At 52.5% G+C, this 18,695-nt stretch overlaps 1 protein-coding gene across 1 annotated transcript; it reads right to left on the reverse strand.

The window, feature by feature from the left end:
* Positions 1-595: 595 nt before the first annotated feature.
* Positions 596-18,483, reverse strand: ANKS3 (ankyrin repeat and sterile alpha motif domain containing 3). The gene is made up of 18 exons (XM_030958490.1): positions 18,448-18,483; positions 13,620-13,719; positions 13,330-13,505; positions 12,760-12,958; positions 12,428-12,549; positions 11,582-11,663; positions 10,766-10,901; positions 10,296-10,454; positions 9,138-9,263; positions 8,585-8,703; positions 8,125-8,292; positions 7,547-7,671; positions 7,142-7,283; positions 6,457-6,629; positions 5,183-5,298; positions 4,218-4,301; positions 3,692-3,787; positions 596-3,387 (listed from the first exon to the last, which is right to left on the reverse strand). Exons 3-17 carry the CDS (start codon positions 13,497-13,499, stop codon positions 3,705-3,707), a joined length of 2,004 nt encoding a protein of 667 aa, XP_030814350.1. The 5' UTR covers positions 13,500-13,505; positions 13,620-13,719; positions 18,448-18,483; the 3' UTR covers positions 596-3,387; positions 3,692-3,704.
* Between the last annotated feature and the right edge of the window lie 212 nt (positions 18,484-18,695).

The following is an 18,695-nucleotide window of genomic DNA, read 5'->3' on the forward strand; positions in this document are numbered from 1 at the left end:
GGAGATGTCCATGGACACAGGAGGTTCTCCAGGCCCTGCCCCTTCCCCAAGGGGCTGGGGGAGCCTCTCCCAGTGCCTCAGGGAGGAGCTGCCTCGAGCACACAAAGCAAAGAGGCTGCACCAGCCTGGAGTCACGGTCCTGGATCGATGGAACCCCCACGAGACCAATTTACACATTAACTCTCTTTTCAGATGTAAATAAATATTTATTTTTCAACAAGCAGAGCCTGCTGCTTCTGTCTGCTGCAGGGGAGGGAAAGGGCTGGTGGGCACAGACAGCTGAATCTCTGAATGGACTGGGGGGGAAGGAACCTCAAGGCCCACTCCATCCTGCCCCTGCCATGGCAGGGACACCTCTCACTGTCCCAGGTCACTCCCAGCCCTACCCAGCCTGGCCTTGGGCACTGCCAGGGATCCAGGGGCAGCCACAGCTGCTCTGGGCACCCTGTGCCAGGGCCTGCCCACCCTCACAGGGAACAATTCCTACTTCCCAATATCCCATCCATCCCTGCCCTCTGGCAGTGGGAGCCATTCCCTGTGTCCTGTCCCTCCATCCCTTGTCCCCAGTCCTTCTCCAGCTCTCCTGGAGCCCCTTCAGGCCCTGGCAGGGGCTCTGAGGTGCCCCTGCAGCCTTCTCCTCTCCAGGTGAGCAAGAGGAGGTAGCTCTCTGAGCCTGGCTCCAGCTCCATCTCAGTGGCTTCCTCTGGTTTCCCACATGCCCCAGGCAGGCAGTGCTGGGATCTCAGGGCTCAGGCAGTCCCAGTCCCCTGAGCCTGCAGCCTCTTGGCAGAGATGGCAGGAAAACCCTGTGTGCATTCCTGAGTGCCCTGCACTAACAAATCAGGGAACTTATTCAGGATTCCCCAGCTCCCTCCAGAGATACCCACACACCACACATAGGCTTCTCAGCTTTTATTCATTTATCCAAATCAGCAAATGCTGTTTTTGCATGGACAGCTCACCTTAGGGTAGCACCAGACTGCTGCTGCCTGCACAGCCACCCTAGCTGCAAGGAATGCTGCTTCACATCCTGCAGTTAAGGAATTGCCTCCTCAGGGATATTCTGATGTCAAAGATCCCCTCCCTGCTGGGCCCTGGGGTGCTCTCACACCCCTTGTTGAAGCCTTTACACCTGCAGCACCAGTTTGGGGCCTTTTTCCTTCACACACACACTGCCACATCTCCCCTCCTTTCCCAGGCATTCTAATCTATTGGATAGATCCTGTTAATCCCCCAAACCTCCTTAATTCCAGCCTCAGACTTAGCAAAGCAAGCCTCAAATCCCTGTTGTCACCTTCCAGCCACTGTTCTGCACAGTCCCCCATTCTGAGGGCACAGCTGAGCCAGGGCTTTTTTCTTAGGAGTTTTTGGGGGGGGGTCTTGCCTTAACTTCAAGGGAAACAGCACTAACACCCCCATATTACAGCAGCCAGAAACACCAAGGCTAGGGAGAGACCCTGGAACTCCCCAGGGACAGGGAATAGCAGACAAAGCCCTGAACCCTGCTCCCAGCACAGCCTCAGCCCTCTGAGGAGTTTCCAGGGGTGCTGCAGGAGGAGAATTCCCTCCTCCTCATCCAAACTCTTCAGGGTGAAGCTCCTGCAGCCTCACCCTGCAGCTGGCAGTGGGTGCCCACATGCTCCATGGTGTTTGCTCAAGATAAAATAACAGTGCCCTGTGCTGAGGGTGGGAGGTCAGCATGGGCAGGAAGCAGCACCCAGAGGGGAGGACACTGCCAGGCACACGGGGGCACAGCTGAGAGGGCCACACCTGCCTGGGGCCAGGAAGCACAGACACAGCAGGCAAGCCAGGTGTCACCCCTGCCTGAAGAGACTCAGGCACTCAGCAGAAGGGATGACCAGCTGAAAACCTGGAGCTGGACAGGTTTTTATATTTAGGATCTGTGCCCAAAGTCCAAATAGCAGAAGGAACACACAGTTCCATCCGCTTCCCAAAGGGACATATTGTGATTCACCAGGTTCATCACTCATAGACTTCAGATTTTGATTGTTGTGTTTTTCCTCCTTAGAGGATTCAGGAATAAATGGGAACAGAGTCATTGGGAACCACTCTACACCAAGGTCCCTGGCACCATCACCCACTCCCAGGGACAGGCCTGTCCTTGGCAATGCCCACCCACGAATGCCCTGGCAGAACTCTTTCCCAGCACTAAAGCCTGCACATCAAAGGCAGGCAGTGGTGAGGAGCAAAGCCTGGCGCCACAGCTCTGTCTGAGCTGTGGTTCCTTTGCCCCCTCCCATGGGGCACAGAGCTATCCCTGTTCCTGCTCTGCTGCCTTGGCACTCCCCTGCTTGCCAGAGGCAGGGGAAGCTCAGCAGTCCCAGCTCCTCCTCCTCTCCTGTCTTTCCAGGGGATCCCTGCCTTGCTGGGATCTTGGCACACCAGGCCAATGACCTCTGCCATACAGCACTGACCACAAAGCCAACGTCTTGGGGATGGAGTAACAGTGATGTCCTGCTTCTGGCCAGGACAGGGTTCATTTCTGCAGGACCAGGACCTCTCCTGTACACTTCTGTTATTACTGTTGTTACTGTCACTGTTCCTTATCTCATTGCTGTTTCCAGTAAAGTGCTTTTATTTCTACCAGCGATCTTCACCTTTTGTGCCTCCAGTTCTCCTCTCCATCCCACCCCGGGGAGAGGAGGTGAGGAGGGGGAGTGGGCGAGTTGGGAGTGTTTCAGTGAATGCCATTCCTAAACCACCAATGTGATCACAGCCAGCCCCTGAGGACAGCAAGAACCCAAAGTGAACCGGAGTGGGCTGGAGGAACAGGCTTTGAAGCCCAGATCTGGGGTGGCAGTAGAGCAGACATTCCAACTAGGAACAGGGCTGCAGTTTGAGCTCCACTGCAGCTCAAAGAGCCAAACATCACAAACTCCACTCCCTTCACCCCTCCACAACAAACTGCCTTTTTTATGGCCTCAGATCCATTCTCTGGGCCAATCCCCACGGCACAGGAAGAGCCAGGGACACATTTCAGAGGCCCTGGCAAGCTTGGGATACAGAAAAGGATAATGAATTGATTGCTGTGTGCAACTGTCACCTTTCTACCACCAGCCAGACCTGAACAAGGGCTGCAGGAAGCTTAAGGCAGACAAAACTTCTAGGCTTGGAGCTTCTTCTCCAAACCCAAACCTTTCAAACAAAGATCCCGGGAGCCTTGAGTCAGGCCCCAGGAGCAGCTGGTTGTTGTCCTCTGCTGTCTCTTGTCCTCCCAGACATGTTCTCTGGTGGCCACAGCCTCCTTGGTGCCCTGCAGGCTGCGGTGGCCCTCGGCAGAGCCGCGGTGCTGCCGGCACGGCCCCGTGCTCCCTCTCCCAGGCACACTCAGCTTCCGGGTGGAACGGTCACCCGACGTCAGAATTCCTGCAGCCACCAGGAGAAAGGGACAGTCACCCTCTGCTGGGACACAGGGACAAGGGAGCTATGGATTTTCCAAAGGGAGAATCAACCAGAGGGCACAAAAGGATGAGAGCCCAGCCCTGGTGTGTGGCTCCGAGCGAGCTCTGGGCAGGTGGCAGTGAGGCACGGTGTCCCCTCAGTGCCACAGCCTGGGACTGGCAGTGAGGGACGGTGTCCCCTCAGTGCCACAGCCTGGGACTGGCAGTGAGGGACGGTGTCCCCTCAGTGCCACAGCCTGGGACTGAGCAGGGCAGCTGTTCCCACTCACCCTCCTGGCTTGGTTATGGCTTTGGCCAGCTCTGCCCGCTCTGCCCCAGGGCTTGGAGCCTTTGGAGGTTTTGAGTCACAGTCTGCAGAGCTTTTCCTGAGGACAAACCAAAGGGAAAAAAGGAGCATTAGGAAGGGGCCAGGAAGCAGGAAAGAACAGGCTGCACTCAGCCACTGCTGTGCTGCTCCTGCTCTGAGAACAGGGGTGTCTCTACTGTCTGCAAGTTGCTGGATTTTCTGTCACCAGAAGAACAGGATACTGGATTAGGGAACCAGTTCCCCAGCAGCTCTCATCACTGAGCAGGAGATGCAGGGACCACCCCCCACCTCTCAGCCTGGACCTGTCACCAGGGGATGATGCAGAGCCCAAGATCTGCAGCAAGAGCAGCACCAACTCCAGAGCCTGGAGACTTCCCTGAACAAGCAGAGGTTCTCCCAACAACAACTCCAAACCACCAAACCCCAGCCAGCCATGCCTCCCCCAGCACAACAGTCCCTCCACATGCCCAGAGTCCTTCCCAGCTTACCCATCTCTCCCACACACTCCTCCAGCACAGCTGATAGCTCAGGCAAGCTCAAGGACTTCAGGGAAGGTGGCCACCCTTCCAGCACTGCAAGGACAGGGACACAGTTAATCCATCTGCAGCTCTCTGGGACAGCACACAAGGGGCTGGTGTTGCTGGGAAGCATCCCCAGCCAAAGGGATTCCAGTTAGGGCTTCCGAATCACATAGGAAGAGAGCTGGAGCTGCCTGTGCCAAACTGAGGGGTTTTCTGGCAATTCTACCACTTAGGAATTTATGTTCTTAGACTGGCTGGGTTGTTTAGGAAGAGAATCTCAAAGGGATTAAGTGTAATGGACAGAAATCAATGGACAGGATCTCTGCTTGTCTCACTTCTAAGACAGGAGCAAAGAACAGGTCACTAAGAACATGTCACAGGCAGCAAGATAAGAGAGTCTCAGAATCATGGAATGATTTAGGTTGGAAGAGACCTTAAAGCCCATCCCATTCCACCACCTGCCATGGATAGGGACGTCTTTCACTAGACCAGGTTGCTCCAAGTTCCCTTCAACTTGGCCTTGAGCACTTTCAGGGATCATTTACCAGCTCCTAGGGATAAGGAGCTGCTGGGTCAGGCCTGCCCAGACACAGAGGTTGTCCCATGGATCCAACAGCAAAATCCCCAAACTGGGTTAGGGAACGAACCACCCCTTCTGGTTCAGACCCTGCTCCAGTGCACAGGGTGGTAACAAACCCGAGGTGCAGCCACAGGTCCCTGAAGCAGGGCTGTCACTGGGGCCTGTGCTACACCCATGCATTTTTAGCCACAAATGCCTGCCAGACCCAAAAACTTGCTGAGAAACTCTGCAAGTTCCACTCCAAATACCCTGAGAGCAAGAATTCAACTCACTAAGAGTTTGGCTGCTCATCCATTCCCAGCTGTCTGACTTCCAGCAAGGAAAGGCAGGCAGGGCTTTGCCCTGGGCTCACCTGGGCGCTCCCCGGGCCGCTCGCTCTCCCCGGTGCCGCGCTGCTCCCGTGCGTCCGGCGCTCCCTCGCCCGCCTGCTCTGGGGCCAGCCGGGATGACAGCTCTGCCTGGCAGCTCCTGCCAAACCACACCCAGGCCGTCAGTGGGACAGGGACACGCTGGCAGTGCCACTGCACATCCTACAGCCTGCAGTACCTGCACAGGGTGCCTGGGCAGCGCCTCTAAGGCCCTGGGGTACAACCTGCTCCTTGCTGCTTCCCAGGAGGAGGAAGTGGTGCCTCAGCCCAAGCCTGGGGTGCTGGCACTGCTCAGCTCCCAGCCACTGCTCCCCATCTGCAGCCACAGCCAGCTCTGCACAGAGGAGCTGTGGGGGGACAAGACAAGGAGGGGCTGGGGTGAGCCGCAGGAAGCCCAAGCCAGAGGCTGTGTTGGTCTGTGGGAGAATCAAGCCCAATCCAAGGTTTCTAATGGACAAAGGAAACAACCTCATGAGAGGTATGAGGGGCACTCAGGTTCTCAGGCTGTCATCACCATCCCACCAATTCAAGCAGTTCATGTTCAGAGCATGGCAGGGCCCTTCTACAGCAGCCTCAGCTCCTCAGTCAGGGGGACAAGCCAGGCTCTGTCCCTTGCAGTGGGAATATTTGTCTGCTGAGCTACTGGATCCAACTTCAGCTCACCCTGGCTTGGAAGGCAGCAGACTCCACTCCCTTGGGCTAGGATCCATAAGCAGCAGGATTTGTGCCACTTTCAGTGATATCCCTATTGTATCACTGGAGAGAACAAGGCCCATGAGAGGAGTCCAACTGGGGCACAGAGAAAAGCACCACAAAAGCAGTAAAAGGAGTGTCAGGAGGTTATTTAGATTATTCTGCCAGCTGTCACAGAGTTGCAAGAAAAATATTCTTCACATGCGAGTTACTGTACATCCTTTGGCAGGGTATGGGTTAAAAACTCCTTTTTGTGTTCAAAAAGGTCTTGATACCAAGTCTTACCCTGGGTAGGCACAGCCTCAGCCTTTTGGTTCCTTCTATTAGAAACAGGAGCACCCAGCACCCCCAAAAAGGCCAATTCCAGCTCAAGCATCTGACCAAAGTTTCACATGTGCTCCCATGGCTGTGGCTTTTCACTAGGGAAAGTCAGGCAGGATCCGAATGTGTTCAGGTGCCAGGTGAGCTCTTCTGCCTTACCCTGAGCATCACCTGTAAGGCTGCCAATATGACCCTAAATCCCATTTCCCAGCAGTCTCAGTGTCACTTCCTGGGAATGACTTACTTGATCTGATCCAGCAGGACTCCAGCATCCGTGGTGATGGCCTGAGCCTCCCTGAGCTGGCACTGGATGGCATTCCAGGTCTCATCCCGCTCCATCAAACAGCTCTCGGCCACTGCACGCAGCTTCTGCTCCTGGCACACCTGGCCCTTCATCACCTGCACCTCTTCACACCTCTGCAGCAGAGCACACGGGGCATCAGGCTGGGAGCACTGAACATCTCTCAAGGCCCTGCTATTTTAATGCCTCAGGCAGCCAGAATGTTCCTTGCCAGTGGGAAAGGAAGCTGGATGAAGCTTGTACACTGAGTACAGGCTCTCTCCACACTAAGCCCAGCCCCACAGTTACAATTCCCCCTTCCTCTCTGTTTACAAAGTTGACATGAGTCCAAATTTCCAAAAACAACACAAGTCTGTTCACCGATGACTGCACCATAAAAATGCTGGGAAAGAGTAGGAATTTGATTCCTGCCCTGTTTCCTATAGTTATCAGTTGGATGGGAAACAGACACAAAGGAGCACCAAGGATGAGCAGTGGGTAAGTTGTACTTGTGTTGTTTATGCACCAAGCATGTCCACTATAAGTCATGGCTTGAGGTGAAGGAAAAACCACCAGAGGCACAATAAAACCACAGCACTGATGGCTTCCTGCAGGGCGTAGGGCCCTGAGGAGCTGGCAGCAGCCTCACCTTGTGCAGCTGGATGGCCAATTCCTGCATCTCTGCCTCCAGCCGGTCGGCGTAGGCCAACTCCAGCGCGTCGCTGGGCGGGCGGGCGCTGCTGTGCCAGCGCGCGATGGCCGAGGTCATCTTCCTCTTGGGGCCAAACAGCCTGGGGGGATGGAACCAACATGGGTCAAGCCCTGCACCACCTGTCCCTGAGCACAACAGGACACCATGAGCACCTCTGCAGTGTCCTGGTCTCTCCAAGGTACCTCCAGAAGCAGGAGCATGTTACAGCTGAGGACACGGGGATGTCAAATTGTGTGGGAGGCAGCCAGAAGAGAGCAGCACTCCCCAGCTAAACCTTCCTGACCAGGCTGGATGTGGTTTGTAGGGGGAAGCTGGGATGGACAGGGCAGGACAGACACTCACGTGATGCCTATTTCCTTCAGGTCACTCTCTGTGAGGGTCAGGAAGATCCGGAGGTCCACGTCTTGCTCCTCAAACACCTGCAGGTACTTCAGGCACCCAATCTCCTCAAGGAATGTTGCCAGGTCCTGCAGCCCAGACAAAGCAAGCTTATTTACACCCTCTCAACAAAAGCATCACCATTCCTCCCAATCACAAATATTTGTTTTTTCATGCTGTTGTAACACCTTTCTGGGTTCCAGCAGCAACCACAACTTCCTGTGGTTCCCTGCCCTTCTCCACAATCACACACCAGGACTGGCCTCTGCTGCAGCCACACCTCTTCTAACAAGTGCAGAGCAGAATGACACAGAATCAGCTACCCCTGCCCACCCCACTACCAGGTTTGACAGCCCACCCACAGGCTTGAAGGGTCAAGGAACCCCTCCCAGCAACAGCAATATCTCAGCAAACAGCTCCTCTATAAGAAACTGCTGTTTCACAAGTGTTTAAGTTTGGAATATCAGGTGTTTTGGTAACCCTGGAAAAGCCTCCCAACACCTGGCACAGTGACAGAGCCTGCAGGACAGGTCTGTACTTACCTGGGGCCCTGTGTAGGCTGGGGGCTCAGGAAGGACCAGGTGCTGGCAGCAACCCCCAGCCTTCCCCAGGCAGTGGCTCCACTGGCTGTCACTGTTGCTGCAGCGGGTCTTGCCCTTAAAGCTCTTGGCTTGTTTCCGACTGGGGGGGCTGTTGGTGTGGTCAGAGTCCTGGAAAACACAAAACCACCCACAGAATGGAAAGGATGATTGTGCAGAGATGGCAGGATCGGGGGGTGGTAACAAGCGCAGGCTCCTCCAAGACCTAAAGGCCCTTTTGTACTGCAGCCCCAGAGCTGCCTTGACCTATGTGAGCTGTGAGTACCCTCCAACCCTTCCTTGGTTTTCCTGTCCCTGGAAGAGCCTTTCCTCACCCAGCCTGGTCTTACAGGCTCCCATGGCAGTAGAGTCTCCCATGGGTGAAAGCACTGCCCAAGCTGAAGGCAAAGAAAAGAAAATCCACCTCATTGCTTTCCAAGGAGCCTTCACTGCTCACTCCGGGGATTCTAATTAAGCATTCACTGCTGCTGCTGCTGCTGCTCCTGATGGTTCCCAAGCTGTTGCTGGACAAAGCACTATCCTCTGGAAAGGAACAGGAAAAAAATAGTGAAGTACAACTTTGTTACAGTCTGGTTTTGTTACACAATTACCAGCAAAACCTCCCGGAGGTGTAAAGGAAGGCAAGATACAGAGCAAGGCTTCACGTGCAGCACTCAGGATGAAAGATGACCCTGAGGCAGAGATTTCACATCTGAACCCCAGCACCCATCTTTCCCCATGTCTGTTTGCCACCAGAGACATTTCTGGAAACAGCCATACTCTGTCTTCATCCCATCTTCCTTCAGACTATTTGTACAAACTGATGAAATTACCACACTGACTTTTATCTTCTGTAGCTAAATCATCCCAGCTTTCCTTCAGGAGAGACATTCCAATCTCAGCATCTCAGTGGGACAGGAAGCCAAGGCCTGGACTCACAGCCAGGTGTGCACTGCATTTCTGAGACAGTGACTTACCCCTGCTGCTGCTGCTGTCCACGTCCAGCTCGTTGATCGGGGAGGTGACGTCCCTGTGCCGGATGACGCCTGGCACACAGCTGCCATCGTTGCTGAAGGTGACATAGCCCTGAGGGGGCACCTGCTCTGTGTGCAACAGGAAGGGAGAACAGAGATTAGGATGCAAGTTAATCAGGGAGGCTCCTGCAGAAAACGTAACCACTTCTGGATCTGAAAATAACCAAAATGAGAGACTGTGCTCGCAACTGACAAGTTTCATTCCAAAAAGCACAGAGAGCACCTGAGAAATGCAGGTTCCTGCAGTTCCCTCACATGACCCCACAGCACATGAACTTATATTGAAAGAAAGTCAGAGAAAACATCTTACAGCAGAGATGTACCTTAAACAGCAGCTTCCAGCACTCCCACACCTTGTTATACTCAATTTATGAAAGGGAAGAAAGAGCTGCTTAGGAGAGCAGCCCTGCACACCCTGCAGAACCACCCCCCCCTGCAGCTCTGCTAAAACACCAGGAGAATCCCACTGGCATTTAATCTGGCAGTATCATTCCAATACAGCTTGGGGGATAACACAGACTTGTGTTTAAGAGAATGAACTGAGCTTTGAACATGCTTCCAAGTCCATAATCTTGGTTATTCCAGGCAACTAGTCTGAGAAATATCTATGACAGACAGTAAAATAAACCTTCTAGCACTGCATCCAGGATGTCTAACTGGGATCATCTTTCTCTTGGTCTATTGCAAAGGTTTTGCAATCTCAGTTTTAGAACCATTTCAAGCATCAGGCAAGGCAAAACTCACAAGTTCACTCTTATGATCTATGATTTCTCAGCCACTGTGAGCACCTCCTTGTCATCAGCTTCAGAAAGGGTCTAAAACTTGTGAGCCTGCCCAAAAAGGGAAACTGAACTGTTCTCAAGAGTCAGGGGAACAGCAGTTGAGGTGAGAGCAGAGAAGTATCCCACTCATCAATATCCAGCCTTGACAAAAGAGTTCAGGTGCTTTTCTTTCTAACCCAGACACTGGATAGTGAACACATTCATATAAAGATATCTTTGTCCTGTATGAACCCCAACAAATCAAAAACAGACAGCAGGAACAGCTGCAGTGCATTTGAGGTCTTAGGGGACTGTACCACAGGCTCCCAACTCTCCTCACCATAGCAAGACTGCTTCCTTCCCCCAAGGCCAATTGCTGTGATCTTGGCCAAGGCCTGGGGCCCTTCATGGATGCTGGGACCCTTGGTCCTACGAGCAGGTCTCTGTCTCTGGGGAGCAGAACATGATTCATCTGAAGAACTCAGCTCCTCATAGTTGCCTGTAGTTCAAACACAGGTTGTTAGCAGCACAGGAAGTCATTTGCCTGTTTTACTTGCTACTGGTCCTATAAGTGCAGTGGAAAGAAAAAGAGAAATGTTAAAGAGTGAGGGTGGAACAGCTAACCTAGGTCAGAAAGGGGCCAGCAGACAAGAGTTGTTGGATTCATGCCTCTTTCATCCTCAGAAATGCTGGAATTTCCAGGCTAGACCAGGTAGCACTATCCCATCTACACAGTAAAACATACTTTCAAACTATCAAACACCTCACTTCAGGTTCATCTTAAAATGAACAAGGTCAAGCATCTGTTACCTGGACCTCTGCAGAAGACCTTGGGCACTGGGGCTGCATGCAAATCTATCAGCCCCACAATCTTGGTGTGGCCATACTTCATGGCCAGGGTCCGTGCTGTGGCTCCAGTGTTATCTCTGACATCTGCCTTCACTCCCTGCAGAAAAAACACCTGGTTAAGTGCACACAGCAGAGGGCAGCGTAAAAAATACATATGTATATCAAAAAAAACACCAAAATTGTCTTAGCTCCTCCATCAGCAATACAGGTTCACCTTTGACAGACAGTTCAAGCTGCACTAATACCCTGAATGCCTTTTTAGTTATCTCCAGTTTCTCCAGTTCCTGAATACCAAATAGCCCAGGGCTCTTGTGCATTGCCACTGGGAACAGGTTTGTTTGATCTGAAGTGTTTTGCATTGCTGCCTCCTTCTGGCAGTAAGCTGGACCAGTCAAATGGGATTTAAACCAAACTGTGTAAGAGGCCTGCATGCTCATAAGCTTTTGGATGCAGATGTCCAGTAGCCTGAGCGTGCAAGCCTGTAAACACAATAGAAAAATTACAGCTTCGGTTGTTTTCTAATTTAGTCATTATTCAGTTATATCTGGACAGTCAGACTTCACTCCTATTCCTGCAAGGCCAGTATAAAATCATGGTACCAGCTTGCAGAAAGCAGATACTTTGAAAACAGTCCTAAAAGTCTGGGACTTCAGAGGTGACTGTCATCAAGGAGCAAACATAACACTGCCAAAAAAAGCATGGTGTCAAATTTGTGGTAGTTCCTCTGAGGGCTGGAACCAGACTTTCAGCTACCCAGAGAACTGTCAGGACACTTACATGATTGAGAAGGTATTGAACAATTATCTCATGGCCAGAAGCAGCTGCTTCCATCAGAGGTGTGTATCCATACACTGGCTCCCTGGGGAGAGAACACACAAGTGGACAGGTATAACCACAGCTGAAGTTCTGCCATTCCCTCACAGAGCATTTCCAGCCCTCAACCTTTGCTGATCACAGACTCTATGATGTACTGGCTGTCCAGTTGTAGAATTGATTCCCTGTAGACATTCAGTGTTCCTAAACTGGCTGCAGCAACAGATTACTCTTCCAGCTGCAGATCTGCCTTGAAGAGCCCAAATCACTTTTGCAGGAGCTAATAAAGTAAGAACCTCTTGTTGCCCTCAGGCAATTCCATGTGCATAAATGTGTGGTGGCCCCCAAGGCATGGGAATGCAGGGCACACTTCAAAAACCAACCTGAACTCAGAGTATATAAAAAAATCAATAAAAAGACTTATGAAGTACACTTGAGTTCAGAAGGTGTCAGTGTTTAGCTGGTAATTAAACAAGCAGTAAATCTAATTTCTCTTGATCTTAGTTTAATAAACAGTGACAGCATGGGCAGACTTCAATTCAGTTTGCAGGTCACCTGTCCCTGTATTAGCTGTGCCACATCCTGAGGTACAGGGGGAAGACAAAAGCAGGGGTCTGTTGGAGTGTGTTCATCTGCCACCTGTTGCTTTCATACTGAATGCCAAATGACAATGAAATTATTGCTGGCCAGGGGTCTATGTACAGGGAACTCTAATCACAGGTCTGTTATTTGTGAGGCCTGCCTTTTACAGCTTCCCCAAAACCCTCTGATTTTAAGGACTCCCACATGAAATGACAGATTCCTCCTTACTTGCAGTTGGCATTTGCCCCATTCTCCAGTAAGAACTTGACCATCTGCTGGTGCCCAGCACTGGTGCAGTGGAACAAGGCAGTCCAGCCATGGATGTCCTTCATCTCCAGCTCTGCCCCTTGCTGCAAGAGAACAGACAACATTTCTTATTGCATCTGCACTGCTCAGGCTTTCAGCCACTGCCCTTTTGTGCTGGGACACCAGGAGTTTAAATTAAATCCCACCACAAAGCAGACCTCACAACAGAACACAAAGTGGCAGCTTGTGGATAATCCCACCCTGAGCATTTACACCACAGCTGTGGCTTCACCTGTGTTTTATGGGATACACACCTGTAGAAGGAAGGAAGCCACACTCTCATTGCCACAGCTGGAGGCCAGCATGAGGGGAGTTTGCCCTTCTGGGGTGGGGATGTTCACATTCACTCCTGCTTCCAGCAGCAGGTGCACGATGTTGTCGTGGCCGATGTAGGAAGCATACATGAGTGGGGTCCAGCCCCCACAGTTCCTCTGGTTCAAATCCAGGTCTCCACTAAGGAATAGAGGAAAGAAATCACATCAACTACTGTGCTGGAGCTGTGGACCACAGCTGGCTTCTGCAGACTGTTGTTATCATTTAGCACTGAAGCCTGCATGGGAATTTCTACCAGCTCCAGCACAACCTCCCCCAGATCGCAGAATCACAGAATGCTTTGGGGTAGAAGGGACCTCAAAGACCACCTCGTTCCACTCCCTACTAAAACACTATTTTATCAGCAGATTGGCCCCTGGAAACTTTGTGCCAAGAACCCTTTGGGAGTCCCAGTGATGCATCCCTGTTGCCCCAACCAGTGTGGCACCGGTGACAAGCACACCTGCAGCAGGTGGCACCAGCCGTGCTGTGCCCAGCCCAGCCCCTCTCACCGCTGGATGCACTCCTGCACCACTTGGTACTGGCCGACGGAGGAGGCCGTGTGCAGGTCCAGGGGCACGTCCAGCTCCTCGCGGCACAGCACGGGCCCCACCCCGTGCCACATGGAGAGGCTGCGGCTCAGCAGCTCCGACTCGCTGGCCTCGTCGCTCAGCTCCGACATCCTGCCCTGAGGAGCCAAAGCAGAGCACAGCACTCAGCTGCTCATCCCTGTCTGCCGTACAATTACAGCTCCACGCTGCCACAGGCTTGGAAGGTGAGGTGTGGGGCTTCAAATTCTTACCTCAACTTTGATTGACTCCTCAACCCAAAATAATAACTCTGCTGAGAAGATTTAGCTGGAAGTTTTCTCTTGCTGTAGAAAACTCTGGGATTCCAATACACTGGAAAAATAAAAGGCAATAATGCTAAAGCCCACATATTTCAAATCTCATTTTAAGATTGCAGAAGCAGTGGCTTTATTTCCTGCCTGCCTAATCCAAACATGCCTAAGGCAGCTTTGAATAACCTCAGCAAGAGAAGACTAAACATCTATTTAAGACCTGAAGGTAGGCTTAGTGTTTTACAAAAGGATGTAATTCTTGCTCTGCATGTTTTATAATGCAGGGAGAGAATGAAGAATTCGTGTCTCAGACATTCCTGGTCTTGTCCATCTGTCTTGCATTACAGTATGGTCCTGATTAAATTAAGACACAGTCATTAATAATGACAACTGCCCACTGCTCCCAAAACCACTCTGTCATCTGAAGAGGGTGCACCCTCCACTGTCACCAGGTTGTAAGCAGATTGTTTCTACCATTTATTGTTTCAGCCCTTCAGAGGCAGCCAGCCCCATCTCAGTGAATCCTGGAAAATGCTGAAACACTGGGAGCAGCAGCACACCTGCCCATTCGTTATCCAAGCACCCCCCTCCTGCAGACACAACTTAATTACACAGCTCCTCCAGCTCCAGGACTGCCTGAAAGGTTTATCCCAGTCCCAGCCTTAGGGAGCAACTGCAGACTAAACATTTGAACCTCTCACAGGGGAGAGTTCTTGTCTGGCACTCCATGAAGAGCTGCTCAGCACAGCTGCATCCAGCAGCTGGGGGCTTCAGCTGCAGCTCCAGGACACAGAATCCCAGAGTGGTTCTGGTTGCAAGGGACCACTGGGTGTCATCCCACCCAATCTCCCTGCTCAAGCAGGGTCTCCTGAGCACATTACACAGGGCTGTGTCCAGGTGGGCTCTGAATATCTCCAGGGAAGGAGATCCACAGCCTCTCTGGGCAGCTCATTCCAGGCAATCTCATAGGAATTGCTTTCCTCTCCCTGTAGTCTCCCTGCCCACCAAACAGCACTCCTGGGGCTTGCCTGGTCCCTCTACACAAGCTAAGCCAACATAGAGTCCTTCTTCTTCCTGGTAACTTCTCACCAATTTAACTCCTTGGATTCATTCTGGGGTCAGGCAAATGCCAAATGAGGAACAAAAGAGAGCAGGAACAGGTTTTTCAGCAGCAGCTGCTCCTCAGATTCCCTCAGCTGTAACATTTCAAGACCATGCTCCTGTTTTCTGAGTGACTGGGACTCTTTGACTTGCAAGCAGCAGCCCCTTTTCTTACAAGAAAACTCCTTTCATTCCTACCTCTTCACTTCCCACCTGGATCCTTTCTCTCCCACCCTCCTTTTCTTCCCCTCCTTCATTCTCAGCTTGTTAAAACTACAAAAGCACCATCTCTTCTATTCCATCAGCTCATAAGAAATTATTTCCCTTTAAAAATATCTACAAAAGCACCTACTTTGCTTAACAGCAGCAATCTGTAGTGCACTGGGCAACCCAGAGGCCTCAGACAGGAATAGGAGAAGGGCCTGAACACCTCACAATCAAAACACAAGGAGAGCTAAGGGGATCGAAGTGGATCATAAGGGGCAAAGCAGGAGTTTCTCACTAAAACAGATTAAAGCTGCCCCAGGGAGGGCAAAATGCAGTGAAAGGAGGTAGAATCCAGGGCAGTTTGTAGAAGCACATTTAGGTGCAAGTCTAGCTCATTGTTTTCTACCCTCCTTGTTAATCGGGTACATTAATTATAAACCACTCGGGTGTTTGGTCTTTGTCAGAATCAGCCACTCTCAGGTACAAGTTACCAATGCAGCCTTGGTGGGGTGAGCCACAGTCACAGGACAGAACATCCAGGACCTTCAGCCTCCTACACCTCCCCTGTGCTCTGCCTACATATTTGTTTTTTATTTTTTAAAACTCTGAGATTTCCCCTCACACTGAACTTTAGCAGGCTGTCAGCTCTGCAAGCACCTGAGCACAGCTGCTCACAATCTCCAGGACAGCAAGAGTGATCAGAACCCTCAGGACTGAAATGAAAAGAGCTGAAGGAAACAAAACTGGGGTTGTCTGGTGCAAAGAGGAGCCTGGAGGGGACATGTGACACGAGCATCCAATACACAATAATCCATCACATCATGGAATACCAGGATAGTTTGGGTTGGAAGGGACCTCAAAGCCCATCCTGTCCCTACCCCTGCCATGGGCAGGGACACTTTCTTCTATCCCAGGTTGCACCAAGTCCTTTTCAACCCGGCCTTGGACACTTGCAGGGATCCAGGGGCAGCCACAACAGAGCCTAAGAAGCTCAAGTCATTGCACAGAACTTTGTGGGCTTTAAATAAAGCCCACAAAAATACCTGCAAAAGTAAACATGAGAGTACTGAGGGACACTGGGTTAGTAAGAATAAGTTTGCCAAAGACCTCCTGAACATTCACAGGCTGTTCCCCTGCTTTGGGACAGAGTGACAAGTTCACATGTGTTAGAGGCCTCCCTCAGCTCTGCTGTCCTGCTTTCAGCTGGGATAGAGTTCATTGTCTTGCCAGCAGCTGGCACAGGCTGCTTGTGGATTCAGGATGAGAAGAATGCTGATAACACACTGATGCTTTGGTTGCTGCTATCCACTGCTTACCTAAACCAAGGGCTTTGAGCTTCCCATGCTCTGCTAGCAAGGAGGTGCCCAAGAAGCTGGGGGGGCTGACCCAAACTGGCCACAGGGATATTCCATTCCACAGAGCATGGAATTCATACACCCCAGTATGTGAACTGGGGAGCGTGGCTGGGAGGGGCCAGTCAGAGCTTGGCCATGGGATGGGAATCAGCAGGTGCTCAGCAACCATGCTGCTTTTGAGTTTCTTTTGGGTTTATTTTCTCATGATAATTGTTATTATCATTATATTTTACTTTGCTTCAATAATTAAATTGTTCTTACCTCAAGCCATGAGGTTTTTTACTTCCTTTTCTGATTCTCCTCCCCATCCCACTGGGATGGAGCAGGGAAAAGCAGCAGCCTGGTATTTGGTAACCAGCTGGGGTCAAGCCATGACACCTGTGAGGCTGCTGTTGTTATTATTATTAAATTTAATCCATCAGCATTCAGCTATTTATCAGGGTCAGAGCTCTACAGTGCTGGAGCAGCAAACCCCACACTGCCCTGGATTTGGAGTTTGCTGTTTGAGCAAACCAGAGGGCAGAGAAAAAATAAACTTAGTATGAAAACTGATACAAAAAGCACCTTAGAGCCACACTACAATAAATGGGAGGTGATTTGAGAAGCAACCAGCCCCCACCACAGACAAATGCAGCACTGCCTGTTAATCACCCTCAGCAGGCACTGCTCAGCTCCAGGCTCTGCTCAATTCACTCCCTCACATCCCCTCCCACAAGCACAGGTGACATCCACACGTGTCCTTCTGTCCCAAAATAGGGACCACAAGTGTGGAAGCTGCTGGCACCCAAGGCAGCACAACCGTGGAGGTTGCTGGAGGTTCCAACTGAGCCAGCAAGAGAGAGTCATGGAATATCCTGAGTGGGGAGGGACCCCCAGGGATCACCCAGTCCCACCCCTGGCCCTGCACAGACCCCCAGCACTCCCACCCTGTGCCTGAGCATTGCCCAAGCTCTCCTGGAGCTCTGGCAGCCTCGGGGCTGTGCCCATTCCCTGGGGAGCCTGGGCAGTGCCAGCACCCTCTGGGCATGAACCTTTCCCAAAATCCAGCCTGACCCTGCCCAGCTCCAGCCATTCCCTGTCCCAGAGATCAGAGCTGCCCCTGGGGAGGAGCTGCAGCCCCCCCTGAGCTCTGCCCTCAGTCTCCTCCTCCAGCTGAACAATCCAAGTGCCCTCAGCTGCTCCTCAGACCCCTCCCCATGCCCAGGTCTCGCCTCTGGACACTCCAACAGCTTTAGATCCTTCTGATATCGTGGTTGCCTCCAGGACTCAAGGTGAGGCCCCATCAGGGCAGAGCAGAGCAGGAACACACTCCCCTTCTGCTCTATTTCCACTAAACCAGCAATAGCTTATCAGAGGGAGTAAAACAAGCCTCGTTGCATCCCTTTTTAAGTGCAATTGTTACCAGCTCAGCCACAACATCTCATTTTTGCAGTGTATCATCCTTTGATTGACTCAGCTAGCACAAATCACAGCTGCAGGAACCACACCAAGTTCCTGAGGTGGGTGAGAGAAAACATGCCTGGATCCACAACACTCGAGTGCAATCCAACCCACATCTGTTGAAAATACACAGAATACACCAAGCTCTTCATCTTTTAATGCTTGGACTCAATTAACTTAAAGGTCCCTTCCAAGCTGAGTAATTCCACCCCGAGCCTGTCACTCTCAGGCACACTAAAGCACATCAAACAACCTCAGAAAGACGAGGTAAGAGGCACAAAAGCACTTGAGCAGCCACATTAGGGAGCACATTGCCCTGCCAGGGGCTGTGCCCGCCAAGGCAGCCGGACACGGCACCCGCAGGGCTCGGCCCGGGCTCGCTCCGGTCACACAACAACGCAGCTGAGGCGAACGCAGCGGCTGGAGCCGCCACAGCGGCCACCACACGGCTGTTACCGAACATCGCACAGCGGAACGGCTCCGGGGCCGTTATGCCCACACCTGCCTCCCTCGCGGCCCTGCTAGCAGCGCGGCCTCAGCATCGCAGACTTCAGCCAGCGGGCAGGAACCGCTGCGGCCACGGGCACACCGAGTACGGGGAGTGCCCGGGGCCGGCCCCAGAGGTGAGTACCGCCCCTAGTGCTGCTCCCGGCCGCTGCCCCGTCCCAGCCCCGCCGCTCCCTCACCTGCGCCCCGGTGAGCGCCGCCGCCGGAACTAGTCCCGCCCGCGCAAGGCATGCCGGGAGCGCCCCCACCCTCACGGGCCGGGAACTACAATGCCCAAGAGCCCCCGCGGCGCCAGGCCAATGGGAGGAGCCCGTTCGAGGGGCGGGGCGAAGGGCAGCCAATGGGGTTGGGGCTGGCCGCGGGCGGTTGTAGCGAGCGGCCCCCGAGGACGCGGCCCCGCAGCGCTGTCCCCGGCCCTGCGCTCGTC

This window comes from Camarhynchus parvulus, chromosome 14, assembly GCF_901933205.1.
Source record: "Camarhynchus parvulus chromosome 14, STF_HiC, whole genome shotgun sequence".
NCBI lineage: Eukaryota > Metazoa > Chordata > Aves > Passeriformes > Thraupidae > Camarhynchus > Camarhynchus parvulus.

Excerpts from the sequence above, each read along its gene's own strand:
- ANKS3 (XM_030958490.1), bottom strand. The coding sequence starts at position 13,499 with ATGTCGGAGCTGAGCGACGAGGCCAGCGAGTCGGAGCTGCTGAGCCGC. Across the intron at positions 10,902-11,581 it reads TTCAATACCTTCTCAATCAT|GGAGTGAAGGCAGATGTCAG; the intron begins GTAAGTGTCCTG and ends TTTTTTCTGCAG. Across the intron at positions 5,299-6,456 it reads GTCCTGCTGGATCAGATCAA|GAGCTGCCAGGCAGAGCTGT; the intron begins GTAAGTCATTCC and ends GTGGTTTGGCAG.